Source organism: Bombina bombina, chromosome 3 (assembly GCF_027579735.1).
Source record: "Bombina bombina isolate aBomBom1 chromosome 3, aBomBom1.pri, whole genome shotgun sequence".
NCBI lineage: Eukaryota > Metazoa > Chordata > Amphibia > Anura > Bombinatoridae > Bombina > Bombina bombina.
Genome location: NC_069501.1, coordinates 203,268,888 through 203,286,271, shown reverse-complemented (window position 1 = coordinate 203,286,271; position 17,384 = coordinate 203,268,888). Strand labels below are relative to the sequence as shown.

At 40.1% G+C, this 17,384-nt stretch overlaps 1 protein-coding gene across 2 annotated transcripts in view; it reads left to right on the top strand.

Annotated features, from left to right (window-relative positions):
- The window catches only part of CTPS2 (CTP synthase 2), a 721,417-nt gene that overhangs the window by 160,488 nt on the left and 543,545 nt on the right, over positions 1-17,384 (top strand). For both annotated transcript variants that reach the window (XM_053706085.1, XM_053706084.1), the window contains exon 8: positions 1,593-1,744. In XM_053706085.1, coding sequence (XP_053562060.1) covers positions 1,593-1,744 — 152 coding nt within the window. The remainder of the gene's footprint in view (positions 1-1,592; positions 1,745-17,384) is intronic.

Below are 17,384 nucleotides of genomic sequence, written 5' to 3'. Positions count from 1 at the left end.
CCTCTTTACCCTACTATCTTTTTTACTTCTTCCTCCTATACTTGGCTATACAAAACACTGGGAGGGTCAGGGAAATAGGAGGGATATTAAAACTCTTGTCTCCTCCTGGTGGCCAGGTGATGAATTCCAAACAGTAATTAATCGTAAACTCTCTCCACCAAGTAAGAAAGGAATTGATCAGGTAAGAATAAATTATGTTTTTTTTCTTACTACATCCCAAACCCGTCAAGTCTTTCAGTAGATTACAATCTGGGGGTAAAACTGAAACTGACCTAAACAAACCTATAACAGCATTCGTGTATTCTTTTCCTTTTTAGAGACCCCCCCCCCCATTATATTCTCTCTTCTCTTCTGGTAGGGCCTGTCTCTCCTGCAAAATCCCAGGCTAGAGGGAATGGTCTCCCCAAGTCTTGTATCCCTTCATTTCCCAAACCATAACACTCCACTGAAAAAAAAACTTCTGCTATTATGTCCTTCACCTAGCTTCTGAGAACATAATCCACTGTTTCCAAAAACTGATCTTTGGAATTAAAAAGATCAGCTGCTAAACTAGTAAATTGATAATAAGTCCCTTGACTAGGCTATGCAGCAAAGCCTGCTCAGGGGTAAGAGTTATCTCTTTCTCGAATATATATTAGGGTATATTTAACTTTAACCAGCTGAGATTTTTATTCCTATACATTTTTAACATGAAAAATGAAGGTTTATAAAAACAAAAAACAAAACAAAACAAGAAACAGTAAAATGGAAAGTAATTAAATGTATTGCAATTGTATACACTGCTTTCATACTTGGGTCCTTTCTATAAGCTAATAGTGGTGCTCACAGCTGCAAACTCTTAACATGAATTATACCAGAAATAAACAAAATTAATTTAACAAAAAATATACATTAATTTGATGTGTAATTATATTTGACTAATTGAAAACTATGATGAAGTGCTGCACCAAGTCAATGAACCATGTTTAAAAGGACATGAAATATGACATTTTTATTTTATGATTCAGATATAGGATACAATTTTAAACAAATTTCCAATTTACTTATATTATCAAATGTGCTTCATTCTCTGGTATCCTTTGTTGAAAGAGCATCAGTGCACAACTAGGAGCTAGGTGAACACATCAGGTGAGCCAATGACAATTAGCTTATATTTGCAGCCATCAATGAACACTGGCTGTTCCTGAACCCACCTAGGTATGCTTTTCAACAAAGAATAACAAGAAAATTAAGCAAATGAGATAATATAAGTAAATTGGAAAATTGTTTAAAATCACATGCTCTTTATAAATCATAAAAGTTAACTTTGACTTTACTGTCCCTTTAAATAATAATTTCATATGAATTATTTCATGACATTATTTTCACAGTGGAGATTGTCATTCATTCAAACAAACACTATTGTTCACTTAGATGAGAAAGCTGTAGACTGATGCTGAAAAAACACTGTAACCTGTTGCACTCATAGAGGAAATCCTTTCACTATTATTACATTATTTTCTCAATTAAATGAAGTGCATTCTTATTTTTATTTATACTATGCAGTTTTTTTTATGTAAAAAATATTCATGAATGTCTCTATTCATATACAGGTGCTTTTCATTCACGATGTATCGTCAACATACCGAGTCCCTATTCTTTTAGAAGAACAAGGAATAATCCAGTATTTTAAGCATAGGCTAAACCTTCCAATCGATGATCAACCAAGTGAGCAGCTTTTGAAATGGAAAAGAATGGCTGACAGGTACCGTACTGGGAGACAGAGTATGTTTTATCTTGGGTATACTTTGCTGTTAAAATTATGATGAATTGTGGTGCCAGGCGCCTGAGCAACCCCATTATTTTTTAACTAATACCTTCAATATATGCTTCAGTTCTTTCTTTATATGTTGTTCATAGCAGATTCCGTCTGTGGCAGAAGATGTACATCTAGGCTTTAATTAGAAGTGAACAGTGGCTTTTATGTCACGGTAGACATTGTTATCAATCAAGATTCACTGACAGATTCTAGATACACAACTATGGATAGGTGTGTTGCAGAGAATACATTTTTTTTTTTTTATTTAAAAAATTTCTTAGTTTGCTGTAAAGTTTCTCTACCAGAATCTGAAAATGCTAAGTTTTAGAGAACATTCTCTCTTTACCAGGACAAGTGCTTTGTTTGATTTTACATCTGCATCGCTCTCATTTTAGCAGAACATACATTATCCTCTTTTGTCCTCATCTGCTTCCTTTAAAGGGATATGAAACTCACATTTTTTCAATTCAATATTAGGCAACTTTCTAATTTACTCCTATTATCAATTTTACTTCGTTCTCAGTATCTTTATTTGAAAAGCAGGGATGTAAAGCCAAGGAGCTGGCCCATTTTTGGATCAGCACCTTAGTAGTGATTCACATAATCACACATAAGAGGAGGAACTTCATCTCATCGGGCAACTAAAAACTATGTGGAAGCCCCAAAGCAGAACATAGTGCGATCTGCGATCTTATCGCAGAAACTGGAGCCTGCCTGCAGAAAAAGAATGGCCAGGTCCGTTAAGCATAGAATTTTTTTTAAAAGGATTTTTTTTTGGCCAGTGCAGTGCTTTCAAATTGACAACTGGCACATTTTTACTGCAGTACTTTGCAATTATTGGCTAATGGCTGCTCTGCTCCTGAAACTGATACATTTTAGATGCAATATTAATGTTACTTTTACCCGCCAGAACTCTGTGACTGTCTGCGACTGCGAGGTAAGTGTACTAGCTTTTCTATTACTGCAGCTGTTTGAAACTCTGTTCCCTATTATCATGTAGGTGCTTGGTGTTGACTTGAGCAGTGGGTGCACTAATTCTGTATTATTATTTGATTAGTGCTGTTGATTAAATCGTGTTTTTACTGAGTGGGCACTGGGGCAGGCAGGCACATAGTTAATTATATGTTAAGAGGCTCACAGCCTGCAGTACCATCTTGCAACTGAAGCCATTTTTAGGGCTGCCGGTTAGGAGGGATCTGTCGGGGGAAATGGATTCAGGGGGCCCCAGCATCCTCAGACCAGAGGGATACCCCTCCGGACTTGTGAGCACAGCCAAAAGACAGGACAGGCTCCTAAACTTCCCAACAAATAAAGCAGATGAGGGAACTGAGCACTCAGTGTCCCTCCTACAGTGCCGGGGGGAGAGGAGGAGAGCAGGGAGTGTTAGAGGATTCGGAATAACATTTATTTAAAGCATACTCTGTACTGAGTGGACAGTCTGGGGCAGGCAGGCACGCACGTAGTAAATATAATATTATATGTTAAGAGGCTCAGGCTGGGGATGAAAGGGTTGCATCTCACATGTACTGCGTGCTTTCAAAACAGACTTCGGAACGGCAATAACAAATTCTGATTTTCAAGAATGTCATTTTGTAATATTGTTGTTCCGAAGTCTGTTTTGAAAGCACGCAGTACATGTGAGATGTGACACTGAGAAGTGCCTCCCTTTCATCCCCAGCCTGAGCCTCTTAACATATAATATTATATTTACTATGTGCGTGCCTGCCTGCCCCAGACTGTCCACTCAGTACAGAGTATGCTTTAAATAAATGTTATTCCGAATCCTCTAACACTCCCTGCTCTCCTCCTCTCCCCCTGGCACTGTAGGAGGGACACTGAGTGCTCAGTTCCCTCAACTGCTTTATTTGTTGGGAATTTTAGGAGCCTGTCCTGTTTTTCGGCTGTGCTCATAAGTCCGGAGGGGGATCCCTCTGGTCTGAGGATGCTGGGGCCCCCTGAATCCATTTCCCCCGACAGATCCCCCCCTAACCGGCAGCCCTAAAAATGGCTTCAGTTGCAAGATGGTACTGCAGGCTATGGGCAAGGTGCTAAGGTACGAGACACTGTTTGCTAAGCTCCCTAAACTGCTCCGTTGGCCCTTGGCATATCTGAGCAGCTATGACTTGTTACATTTGCAGCTTTAGATAACGTAGACTGTTCCCTGACTCTATTACTGCTTTAGTCTAGTTTAATTAGTGGGCTCAGCGAGTCTATGGATTTGTTTATAAGTGTGTCTGGCTGGTGTCTGTGGAGCTCTAGATTCCTTGATATGTTGTGAGGTGCAGAAGGGAATAATATGCTGAACAGCAGAGGGCGTTCAGGTGATGAGGACTTCAGCAGCTCCTAATGCATGTTGTGTTAGCTGGAGGAGTTGAGGTTGTCAGGATTGTTAAACCAAGAGACAGCCAGCATCGAGCAGGGGCGTTTGTCAGGAAACTGGTGTTTGCACATTCATTGACCGTAAATACATATAACAGGTGCTTTCTTGGGTCCCTTTAAATATTTAGGATCATTTACCTGGGGTTTTCCCTCCAGAAAGTGTAAACAACAACTGGATCAATGGTCTCAATGTTTTTTATTTTGTTTGTTTTTGGGAGGGGGGCATTTAAGTGTTTATAAAATGTGACAACAATGGTTTTATTTATTGCATTTGTACACTTTCACATTCATCTGAAGGCTCTGATATGGTCACACAGTAATCATAATAAATATGATATGCAGGGGGGGGTATGCATGAAGAGACCATGGTGATATGATATGCAGGGGGGGGTATGTATGAAGAGACCAGGGTGATATTAATATGCGGTGGGGGGGGGTTATACATGAAGAGACCATGGTGACATGATATGCAGGGGGGGTATGTATGAAGAGACCATGGTGATATTGATATGCAGGGGGGGGGTGTATATATATATATATATATATATATATATACATACATACATACACACACACACACACACACACACAATTTAAAACAGAATTTTATTGAAAAATGACCTGCAGAAAATTTTTTACTACAAAAAAATCTCATTGCAGAAAATGAAAAAAAGTTCTGCTTCTGGGTGTGGAAGATATTTCAGCAAAGTCTCCTCAACAACTGCTTGTTCAGTTCTTTGCTATGCTTGGAAGCAGGTCAGTTAAAAATCTGGCAGATTTCTCCGTTCATTTGCAAACAAATTTACTGAATCTGTGTTACCAAAGTCTTGCAAACAACTCATCAGCATCTGGACTGTGTCAATCTAGTTTGCAATCTGCTCTCAGTTCTAAACTAATTAACTAATAAAGTGCACTTTTTGTCTACTTCCATAACAATTGAGTTTTATGGAAGCTTACGTTTTTTTTAAAACCAACTGCTGGCGATATCCAGTATTAAATCTGTGATAATCTTGTTTATCTTATAAAATATAAAAAAAAAACCCAATCAACTATTTCTTTGCCCTCTCCATAGAAGTTTTAGCCAGCAAGATTTGTGCTAATCCAGGAATAAAAGGTGTTATAGTAGGTGGAAAGGAACACAAGCTTGCAATGTACTCGGGTTACATTCTGCTTACATTAACAGATACAACCTCTTCATTGCGGACGTCACTTGCAGAATTTGGCTCAGTCTTCCATCTCAATCTCTCTAAGGGGCCTATGTATCAAAGGTCTTGCGACCTGATCCGACAGTGTGAATCAGGTCCACAAGACCTTGCTGAATGTGGAGATCAATACGCTCTCCGTATTCAGCATTGCACCAGCAGCTCACAAGAGCTGTTGGTGCAACGCGCCCCCTGCAGACTCGCGGCCAATGGGCTGCCAGCATGGAGGTGTCAATCAACCCGACCATACTCGATCGGGTTGAATTGTGGTGATTCCTGTCCGCCTGCACAGAGCAGATGGACAGGGTTATGGAGCAGCGGTCTTTATACCACTGCTTCATAATTGCTATTTCTGGTGAGTCTGAAGACTTGCCAGAAACACGGGCCCACAAGCTCCATACGGAGCTTGATAAATGGGCCTCCATGTCTAAATATTACTGAATCTCCTGAAGTCTTTGACAACATTCGGCAGGACTGCCCCCTCAAAATAGCATCACATGGTTTGAAGTACTTGGGGATTACTCTCAAATCTAGGATTAAAGAATTTCTGGACCACAATTACAAACAAATTAGAGCCAACAGGGATTTATCTAACTGGAAGAACAAATGTATCTCCTGGCTTGGACGTATAAACGTAATCAAAATGTGCCCAGAATCCTATACATACTGCAAACCATCCTGCTCTCACCCAACCATCAAATCATGCAACAGATAAGAAAAGTAATGAAAGACTATATCTGGAACGCCCTGAAACCCAGAGTTAAGAGGCAAACACTTTATCTTCTCCAGGACAGAGGAGGCTTGGGTGTCCTTTATCTGAACAAATACAGAAAAACATTAATCTACAGAGAATCATTGAATGGTGTCATAACCCCCCTAACAAAGCATGGGTGCAGTTAGACAATGAGATACTACAGAGAGGGAATGTTGGTACCCTGGCTTGGGTGTCACCAGCTCGCCGCCCTTAGCTGATTAAACAATATCCCCTGATAGATTTTTTTCCTTGAATGGGATAAAATAACTTGCCTATGGTGTCATATATCCACCCTTAACTAGCCCTTAATACCTATACAGGAGAACCCAGATATCGGGCTAGAGCACCACTCACATAGACTTGGTCACTTGTACCCCTTAGCAAACACATCCATCTCTAATATTTTCTTTCAAGGAAAGTTTAAAATACATGCGGAACTAAACGATTTGGATAGTCATGTGTTTGCATCTTGGTTCTGTCTAGCACAAACCACCCACTACTGTAGCCTCCCTAACCAGACAACTGACTTAATTTAAAAAACTCTGTTCGATGTACCAACTGCCAAGTCATTTAATATCGAAACTCTGAAAACTCCTGTTGGAAGATGGGGGATCAGTGCTCACATCGTATGTACACAACTGGCACAGAGACTTAGGGGCCAATTTATCAAGGGCCATATGGCCCCTGATGCCCCTGTTTCTGCATGAGACTTCAGGCTTGCTGGAAACAGCAGTTATTAAGCAGGGGTCTTAAGACCGCTGCTCCTTAACTGGTCTGCTGCCTTTGAGGCTGCGAACATCAATCCGCCCGATCCTATACGAGTGGGATAATTGACACCCCCTGTTAGCGGCCAATCTGCAGGGGGGGCATTGCACAAGCAGTTCACTAAAAGCATATTCTGTCGGCATTCAGCGATGTCTGGCAGACATGATAAACTACAGCGTATCATCTCTGCCAGACAATGATAATTCGGCCCCTTAGACCAAGTTCTTGAGGCCAAGGACTGGCTAAATATCTTTGAAAACACAAATAAATTGTCTGTATCAGCTAGAATTCAGGAAATACATTATAAATTCTTAAGCAGAATGTACTTGACCCCCCCACAGACTAAAGATAATTTATCCATGTGCAAGCTGGAGGGGCTGTGGAGAAGAGGGATCTCTATTACAAATTTGGTGGGATTTCCCAAAATTACACTCCTATTGGGAGGAGATTTCCATGTAAATAAGTAGAATGCTAAAAAAAGCCTAAACCTAATTACTTAATATATAACGACTTACCGAAAATATCTGGGAAAGCTAAACATCTTTTTTTATTGATGCTAAAGGGCTTAACCCCAAATACTGAAAAACACACAACATCCTGAGTCTCGAAGATTGGAAAACTCATGTCACGGATCTGCTACTGCTGGAAAGCTACCATTACCTGAAAACTGATAAAATAGAAATCTATGGGTAAAGATTTCTAATGAGTCCAGGGCACAGTCTATGGGATTATCCCTCTGATACTTATTAACTAATTAATAAGACCTTTCATACAGGTTTATAACCCTTAGTCGCGTTTGTAGGGTGTTTTGTGTTTCTCCTGTCTTCCTTTTTCCTACGCCTCTGCTCCCTTCCCTTCTACCTTCTTACAAGGTCCATATCATAACATAAGTAGGCTTCCTGAGATTGAAAACTGGGACTGGGACTATTGACTAAGACTTTCTTATTATTGATAAACATATTATACAAATAGTACATAATATACAAAATGTACAAGCACAAGACTCCTGAAACCAACCTTTTGAAGCTAGACACCATGGACATTTTCCAGTCTTTTTCAGGCTAGATTTGTGTTCCAGCTCTAGGCAAAAGGATGCTTACCACAATAACTTTTTCAATGTCTTGCATTTTCAAAGATACAGTTCAGTTTTCACTTTGCCTTTGCATTTCTGAATTTTCTCAATAAAGCTTGTGTCAAAATTAAAAACAAACAAAGCCCAATAAGCTTGCCTGGGCTTAAAATGTTTTGCAGATCTGAAATATTCAAGATTTCTATGGTCAGTGTAAACGGTCACTGGATGTAATGCCACCTCCAGCAAATGCCTCCATTCCCCTCTAGCATCTTTAATTGCCAACAGCTCCCTGTCTCCTACATCATAGTCTTGTTCAGCAGGAGACAGTTTCCTAGATAAAAAGGCCACTGGATGATGCACCTCTTTCTCATCTGTCCTCTAAAACAACACTGCTCCAGCGACTTCAGAACCATCTACCTCCAAAAACAATGGTTTAGACAAATCTGGCTGGACTAAAATAGGAGCTGAATTTTTTTTTTTAACTTATCGAAAGCTTTCTGGGCCTCAACAGACCAATTAAATTTTGACTTAGAACTAGTCAGTTTAGTTATAGGGACACAAATGGCTGAAAATCCCCTGCCAAATATACTATAAAAATGAGCAGACCCAATAAATCTTTGGCAAGGTCCCACTAATGTGAAATCGGTGCAATCAGTAATAACTTGAACCTTTTTATGATTCATCTCAATATGCTCTGGACATAATATAAAACCAAGAAAATCCACAGAAGTAACATCAAAAGACATTTCTCAAGTTTGGCATAAAGCAGATTTCTTCTGTTATGTGCGATCAGTCCACGGGTCATCATTACTTCTGGGATATAACTCCTCCCCAACAGGAAATGCAAGAGGATTCACCCAGCAGAGCTGATATAGCTCCTCCCCTCTACGTCAGTCCCAGTCATTCTCTTGCACCCAACGACTAGATAGGATGTGTGAGAGGACTATGGTGATTATACTTAGTTTTTATGACTTCAATCAAAAGTTTGTTATTTTACAATAGCACCGGAGCGTGTTATTACTTCTCTGGCAGAGTTTGAAGAAGAATCTACCAGAGTTTATTACTATGATTTTAACCGGAGTAGTTAAGATCATATTGCTGTTCTCGGCCATCTGAGGGAGGTAAAGGCTTCAGATCAGGGGACAGCGGGCAGATGAATCTGCATTGAGGTATGTAGCAGTTTTTATTTTCTGAATGGAATTGATGAAAAAATCCTGCTATACCGTTATAATGACATGTATGTATACACTTCAGTATTCTGGGAATGGTTTTTCACCGGAACTACTCTGTTAAAGGTCACTAATCCTTTTAATAAATATTGTCATGTTAAACGTTTTTGCTGGAATGTAGAATCGTTTACATTGCTGAGGTACTGAGTAAATAAATGTTTGGGCATTATTTTCCACTTGGCAGTTGTCTGCTTTAAATTGTGACAGTTTCGTTTCTCCTCACTGCTGTGTGTGAGAGGGAGGGGCCGTTTTGGCGCTCTTTTGCTACGCATCAAAAAATTCCAGTCAGCTACTATTAATTTCCTGCATGATCCGGTTCACTGACAGATCTCAGGGGTCTTCAAACTTCTTTGAAGGGAGGTACATTCTCTCAGCAGAGCTGTGAGAATTGTTATTGACTGTGAATAAAAACGTTACTCTATAATTTTTTATGTCAAATTTAGTTATTTACTAATGGGAACAAACCTTTGCTAAAAGTTGTGTTATTTTAAACTTGATGCTATAACTGTTTCAGTTCATTATCTCAACTGTCATTTAATCGTTAAAGTACCTCTTTGAGGCACAGTACGTTTTTGCTAAAAAAGATTATAACCAGGTTGCAAGTTATTGCTAGTGTGTTAAACATGTCTGACTCAGAGAATATCTGTGTCATTTGTTCCAATGCCAAGGTGGAGCCCAATAGAAATTTATGTACTAACTGTATTGATGCTACTTTAAATAAAAGTCAATTTGTACAATGTGAACAAATTTCACCAAACTGCGAGGGAAGAGTTATGCCGACTAACTCGCCTCACGCGGCAGTACCTGCATCTCCCGCCCGGGAGGTGAGTGATATTATGGCGCCTAATACATCTGGGCGGCCATTACAGATAACATTACATGATATGGCTACTGTTATGACTGAAGTTTTGTCTAAATTACCAGAACTAAGAGGCAAGCGTGATCACTCTGGGGTGAGAACAGAGTGCGCTGACAATACTAGGGCCATGTCTGATACTGCGTCACAGCTTGCAGAGCATGAGGACGGAGAGCTTCATTCTGTGGGTGACGGTTCTGATCCAAACAGATTGGATTCAGATATTTCAAATTTTAAATTTAAATTGGAGAACCTCCGTGCATTACTAGGGGAGGTCTTAGCAGCTCTCAATGATTGTAACACCGTTGCAATACCAGAGAAAATGTGTAGGTTGGATAAATACTTTGCGGTACCGGCGAGTACTGACGTTTTTCCTATACCTAAGAGATTAACTGAAATTGTTACTAAGGAGTGGGATAGACCCGGTGTGCCGTTCTCACCCCCTCCAATATTTAGAAAGATGTTTCCAATAGACGCCACTACTCGGGACTTATGGCAAACGGTCCCTAAGGTGGAGGGAGCAGTTTCTACTTTAGCTAAGCGTACCACTATCCCGGTGGAGGATAGCTGTGCTTTTTCAGATCCAATGGATAAAAAATTAGAGGGTTACCTTAAGAAAATGTTTGTTCAACAAGGTTTTATATTGCAACCCCTTGCATGTATCGCGCCGATTACGGCTGCGGCAGCATTTTGGATTGAGTCTCTGGAAGAGAACCTTAGTTCGTCTACGCTAGACGACATTATGGACAGGCTTAGAGTCCTTAAACTAGCCAATTCATTCATTTCGGAGGCCGTAGTACATTTAACTAAACTTACGGCTAAGAACTCTGGATTCGCCATACAGGCACGTAGAGCACTGTGGCTAAAATCCTGGTCAGCTGATGTTACTTCTAAGTCTAAATTACTTAATATACCTTTCAAGGGGCAGTCTTTATTTGGGCCCGGGTTGAAAGAAATTATCGCTGACATTACAGGAGGTAAGGGCCACGCCCTACCTCAAGACAAAGCCAAAGCTAAGGCTAGACAGTCTAATTTTCGTTCCTTTCGGAATTTCAAACCTGGAGCAGCGTCAACCTCCACTGCACCAAAACAGGAAGGAGCTGTTGCTCGTTACAGACAAGGCTGGAAACCTAACCAGTCCTGGAATAAGGGCAAACAGACCAGGAAACCTGCTGCTGCCCCAAAGACAGCATGAACCGAGAGCCCCCGATCCGAGACCGGATCTAGTGGGGGGCAGACTTTCTCTCTTCGCTCAGGCCTGGGCAAGAGATGTTCAGGATCCCTGGGCGCTGGAGATCATATCTCAGGGATACCTTCTAGACTTCAAATTATCTCCCCCAAAAGGGAGATTTCATCTGTCAAGGTTGTCAACAAACCAGATAAAGAAAGAAGCGTTTCTACGCTGTGTACAAGATCTGTTATTAATGGGAGTGATCCATCCAGTTCCGCGGTCGGAACAAGGACAAGGGTTCTACTCAAACCTGTTTGTGGTTCCCAAAAAAGAGGGAACTTTCAGGCCAATCTTAGATTTAAAGATTCTAAACAAATTCCTAAGAGTTCCATCGTTCAAAATGGAAACTATTCGGACAATCTTACCTATGATCCAAAAAGGTCAGTACATGACCACAGTGGATTTAAAAGATGCTTACCTTCACATACCGATTCACAAAGATCATCAACGGTATCTACGGTTTGCCTTCCTAGACAGGCACTACCAGTTTGTAGCTCTTCCATTCGGATTGGCTACGGCCCCAAGAATCTTCACAAAGGTTCTGGGCGCCCTTCTGGCGGTACTAAGACCGCGAGGGATTTCGGTAGCTCCGTACCTAGACGACATTCTAATACAAGCTTCAAGCTTTCAAACTGCCAAGTCTCATACAGAGTTAGTTCTGGCATTTCTAAGGTCGCATGGATGGAAAGTGAACGAAAAGAAAAGTTCTCTTTTTCCTCTCACAAGAGTTCCATTCTTGGGGACTCTTATAGATTCTGTAGAAATGAAGATTTACCTGACAGAAGACAGGTTAACAAGGCTTCAGGATGCATGCCGTGTCCTTCATTCCATTCAACACCCGTCAGTGGCTCAATGCATGGAGGTGATCGGCTTAATGGTAGCGGCAATGGACATAGTACCTTTTGCACGCCTACACCTCAGACCGCTGCAATTGTGCATGCTAAGTCAGTGGAATGGGGATTACTCAGATTTGTCCCCTACCCTGAATCTGAATCAAGAGACCAGAAATTCTCTTCTATGGTGGCTTTATCGGCCACACCTGTCCAGGGGGATGCCATTCAGCAGGCCAGACTGGACAATCGTAACAACAGACGCCAGCCTATTAGGTTGGGGCGCTGTCTGGAATTCTCTGAAGACTCAGGGATTATGGAATCAGGAGGAGAGTCTCCTTCCAATAAACATTCTGGAATTGAGGGCAGTTCTCAATGCCCTTCTAGCTTGGCCCCAATTAACAACTCAGGGGTTCATCAGGTTTCAGTCGGACAATATCACGACTGTAGCTTACATCAACCATCAGGGAGGGACAAGAAGCTCCCTAGCAATGATGGAAGTATCAAAGATAATTCGCTGGGCAGAGTCTCACTCTTGCCACCTGTCAGCAATCCACATCCCGGGAGTGGAGAACTGGGAGGCGGATTTCTTGAGTCGCCAGACTTTTCATCCGGGAGAGTGGGAACTTCATCCGGAGATTTTTGCCCAAATACTTCGACGTTGGGGCAAACCAGAGATAGATCTCATGGCGTCTCGCCAGAACGCCAAACTTCCTCACTACGGGTCCAGATCCAGGGATCCGGAAGCGGTTCTGATAGATGCTTTGACAGCACCTTGGAACTTCGGGATGGCTTATGTGTTTCCACCCTTCCCGCTGCTTCCTCGATTGATTGCGAAAATCAAACAAGAGAGAGCATCTGTGATTCTAATAGCGCCTGCATGGCCACGCAGGACTTGGTATGCAGATCTAGTGGACATGTCATCCTGTCCGCCTTGGTCTCTACCTCTGAGACAGGACCTTCTGATACAGGGTCCATTCAAACATCAAAATCTAACTTCTCTGAAACTGACTGCTTGGAAATTGAACGCTTGATTTTATCAAAGCGTGGTTTTTCTGAGTCGGTTATTGATACCCTGATCCAGGCTAGGAAGCCTGTTACCAGAAAGATTTACCATAAAATATGGCGCAAATACCTATACTGGTGCGAATCCAAACGTTACTCCTGGAGTAAGGTTAGGATCCCTAGGATATTGTCCTTTCTACAAGAAGGTCTAGAAAAGGGTTTATCGGCTAGTTCATTAAAGGGACAGATTTCAGCTCTGTCCATCTTGTTGCACAGGCGTCTGTCAGAAAATCCAGACGTCCAGGCTTTTTGTCAAGCTTTAGCTAGGATCAAGCCTGTGTTTAAAGCCGTTGCTCCGCCATGGAGTTTAAACTTAGTTCTTAACGTTTTACAAGGTGTTCCATTTGAACCCCTTCATTCCATTGATATAAAATTGTTATCGTGGAAAGTTCTATTTTTAATGGCTATTTCCTCGGCTCGAAGAGTCTCTGAGTTATCAGCCCTACATTGTGATTCTCCTTATCTGATCTTTCACTCAGACAAGGTAGTTCTGCGTACTAAACCTGGGTTCTTACCTAAGGTAGTTACTAACAGGAATATCAATCAAGAGATTGTTGTTCCATCCTTGTGTCCAAATCCTTCTTCAAAGAGGGAACGTCTTCTACACAATCTGGATGTAGTTCGTGCCCTCAAGTTCTACTTGCAGGCAACTAAAAATTTTCGCCAAACTTCTTCCTTGTTTGTCGTTTATTCTGGACAGAGGAGAGGTCAAAAAGCTTCTGCTACCTCTCTCTCTTTCTGGCTTCGTAGCATAATACGTTTAGCCTATGAGACTGCTGGACAGCAGCCTCCTGAAAGAATTACAGCTCACTCCACTAGAGCTGTGGCTTCCACTTGGGCCTTTAAGAATGAGGCCTCTGTTGAACAGATTTGCAAGGCTGCAACTTGGTCTTCGCTTCATACTTTTTCCAAATTTTACAAATTTGACACTTTTGCTTCTTCGGAGGCTATTTTTGGGAGAAAGGTTCTTCAGGCAGTGGTTCCTTCTATATAATGAGCCTGCCTATCCCTCCCGTCATCCGTGTACTTTTGCTTTGGTATTGGTATCCCAGAAGTAATGATGACCCGTGGACTGATCGCACATAACAGAAGAAAACATAATTTATGCTTACCTGATAAATTCCTTTCTTCTGTTGTGCGATCAGTCCACGGCCCGCCCTGTTTTTTAAGGCAGGTAAATATTTTTTAAATTATACTCCAGTCACCACTTCACCCTTGGTTACTCCTTTCTCGTTGATTCTTGGTCGAATGACTGGGACTGACGTAGAGGGGAGGAGCTATATCAGCTCTGCTGGGTGAATCCTCTTGCATTTCCTGTTGGGGAGGAGTTATATCCCAGAAGTAATGATGACCCGTGGACTGATCGCACAACAGAAGAAAGGAATTTATCAGGTAAGCATAAATTATGTTTTTTACGCAAATGAGACAGAACCTCTTTTACATGAACCTTATGTTCTTCAATGGACTGAGAAAATATCAAAATATCATCGAGATATATAACCAAGAAATTGTCAAGAATATCTCTGAAAATGTCATTCAAAATATGTTGAAATGTTGCAGGAGTATTACAAATACTGAAAACATTTCCAAATATTTAACGTGCCCATATCTGATCTTCCACTCATCGCCCTTACGAATTCGAACCAGGTTATAAGCACCTCTAAGGTCAATTTTAGATTTTTTTTAATCTGACCTCACCCTATCAATTAATTAAAGGAAGTAGATAATTCTTAACTGTAATATCATTCAGAGCTCTATAGTCCACACTGGGCCTTAACCCCCTGTCTTTTTTTTTTCATCAAAGAAAATAATAGCCCCAGCAGGAGAGGTAGAAAGTCTTATAAATGCCTTGGCAAGATTCTCCTCAATATAATCCTTAAGATGTTTAAGTTCCGGTCCTAATAGAGGAAAAATCCTGTCGAAAGAAACACTAGCAACTGACAAAAGCTCAATGGGACAATCATAACGTCTATGAGGTGTTGATTTTTCTGAATTTTTTTTAAAAAAAACATCCCTAAACTCACAGTATTTAGAGGGAAGAGCACGCTTAACCTCAGAATTACTAGTACAAATTCATTAAAAAATGTTTAGGCAAATACTCCTGTTCGTGAAAATGAAAGAGGAAAAGGTGACTTGCCCAGACTCCCAATACTAGAATTATGTGTTCTAAGCCATGGTAACCCTAAAATTATGGGATAAATTTGAGTTTTAACTACATTAAATTTGACTATTTCAGCATGAAAATTTCCAGTACCCACCTTAAGGGTACAGTTCTCATACATACAGTTATAGGGTCAGAACTAATGGGATTACCATCCACCACGTGTATCATAGTTGGATTCTCTATTTCTACCAGTGATATAGACAATTGCTGAACAAGGGAAGAATCCAAAAAACAACCACTAGCACCAGAATCAATAATACCCATAAGTTCAATCCAACTTTCAGGCCAACTGAAACAATGGTCTGCAGATGCATGTATATATACTGTGTATATATATATATATATATATATATATATATATATATATATATATATATAATTTTTATTTTTTTTAATCCATTTAGATCTATCTACATAATGTCATCCACTTTTCTGTGGTGATCCTGAATATAGTGATTTAAGCCTAAATGTCACAGGAATAAAATGCATAGAAAGTTTTTAAATAGGAACCTAATTTGCATTCATGGCAATGAACCTGCACTATTGATGAAGTGTTTGATTTTCCAGGCTGCCAAAAGCATTTGGATGTAAATAAAGTTTAAAGCAAAGGAAGAACGGACGGCATTTTAACTTATCCTCACAATGATGTATATTAGACCATTTGATTAATAAAATTGCCCTCTGTAGCATAAATTCCTGATCGGAACAACATTTTTCCATATATTACAAGCTTGATATTAGTTATTTTACATAGCTGTTGCAATTGGTTTCATTTTCTTGTTGTTTCCATACCCCCGAGTAACCTTGACAGGTGAATATAATTTATTTATTCAGACTACATTTAAAGGACTGAATATAATTTCTTTACCCTCTTCACTTCTCCAGCTTAAAATAATAATACAAGTGGGTACTTTTGACTAAAAGTTGGCTGTAGCACTATCATTTATTTTTATTCTTTTTTTTTTTTTTTGTCAAACAACGTACAATATCAGGCAGAAGTAAAAAATACAAGTCAGCTTACACATGAAATACCTTTTGTAAACTACTTGTACATTACTTGTTTCCAATAAATGAAAAAACTAATTGAAATACTCCTTGTTCTCAAGCACAATACCATATAACACCTTTAAAATATTGCCCTCAAATGTGCATCATTTGAATTTGAAAGCTGTAGAATTCTGTAAGATTTAACTAAATTTAATGTTTTTCACCCCAGAATGTACAGTAAAGTAACTATTAGACATTCACCAAACAAAAATAAAGATTACAAGTTTTGCGGTATAGCTATACCGCTGAAAAATTGGCCATTGAGCGTGGAATATGCAGGTCACCCGTATTACAAGTTGTGGCGGTACTGCTAAACTGTTAGCGTTTTAGCCTTTACACAACTCTCCATTCCGCACTCAAAAAATGGCTTGTCAGTGCAGGATTTTCATTGCGCCATATAACAAGTTGTTTGGTCAGGCTATTACACTAGCGTTATATATTATTCCGCCGCAATCCATTCCGCTATCTGAGACCAGTAGTTATGGATTTTGCAAAACAAAAATGTTTCACAAAACTCATAGCAAAAATGTTATAAAGTACACTAACACCCATAAACTACACTATTAAACCGCCATTCCCAGCATCGCAAATACTAAATAAAACCGATTAACCCCTAATCCACCAGCCCCCCACATCGCTACTACTATAATAAACCCTTTTAACCCCTACACCGCCACCCCCCCACATCGCTACTACTATAATAAACCCTTTTGACCCTAAACAGCTGGCCCCCAGTTCGCTACTACTATAATACACTTATTAACCCCTAAACTGCTGACCCCCCACATTGCAACACACTAAATTAAACTATTAACCCCTAAACCTAACAACCCCCCTAACTTTAAATTAAACTTACCTTCAAATAAATAAAAACTTACCTGTGAAATAAAATAAACCTAAGATTAAACTATAAATAAACCTAACATAACTATTTAAAAAAAATAAAATCAACTAAAAATAAAAAAAAACTAAATTACAAAATTAAAAAAACT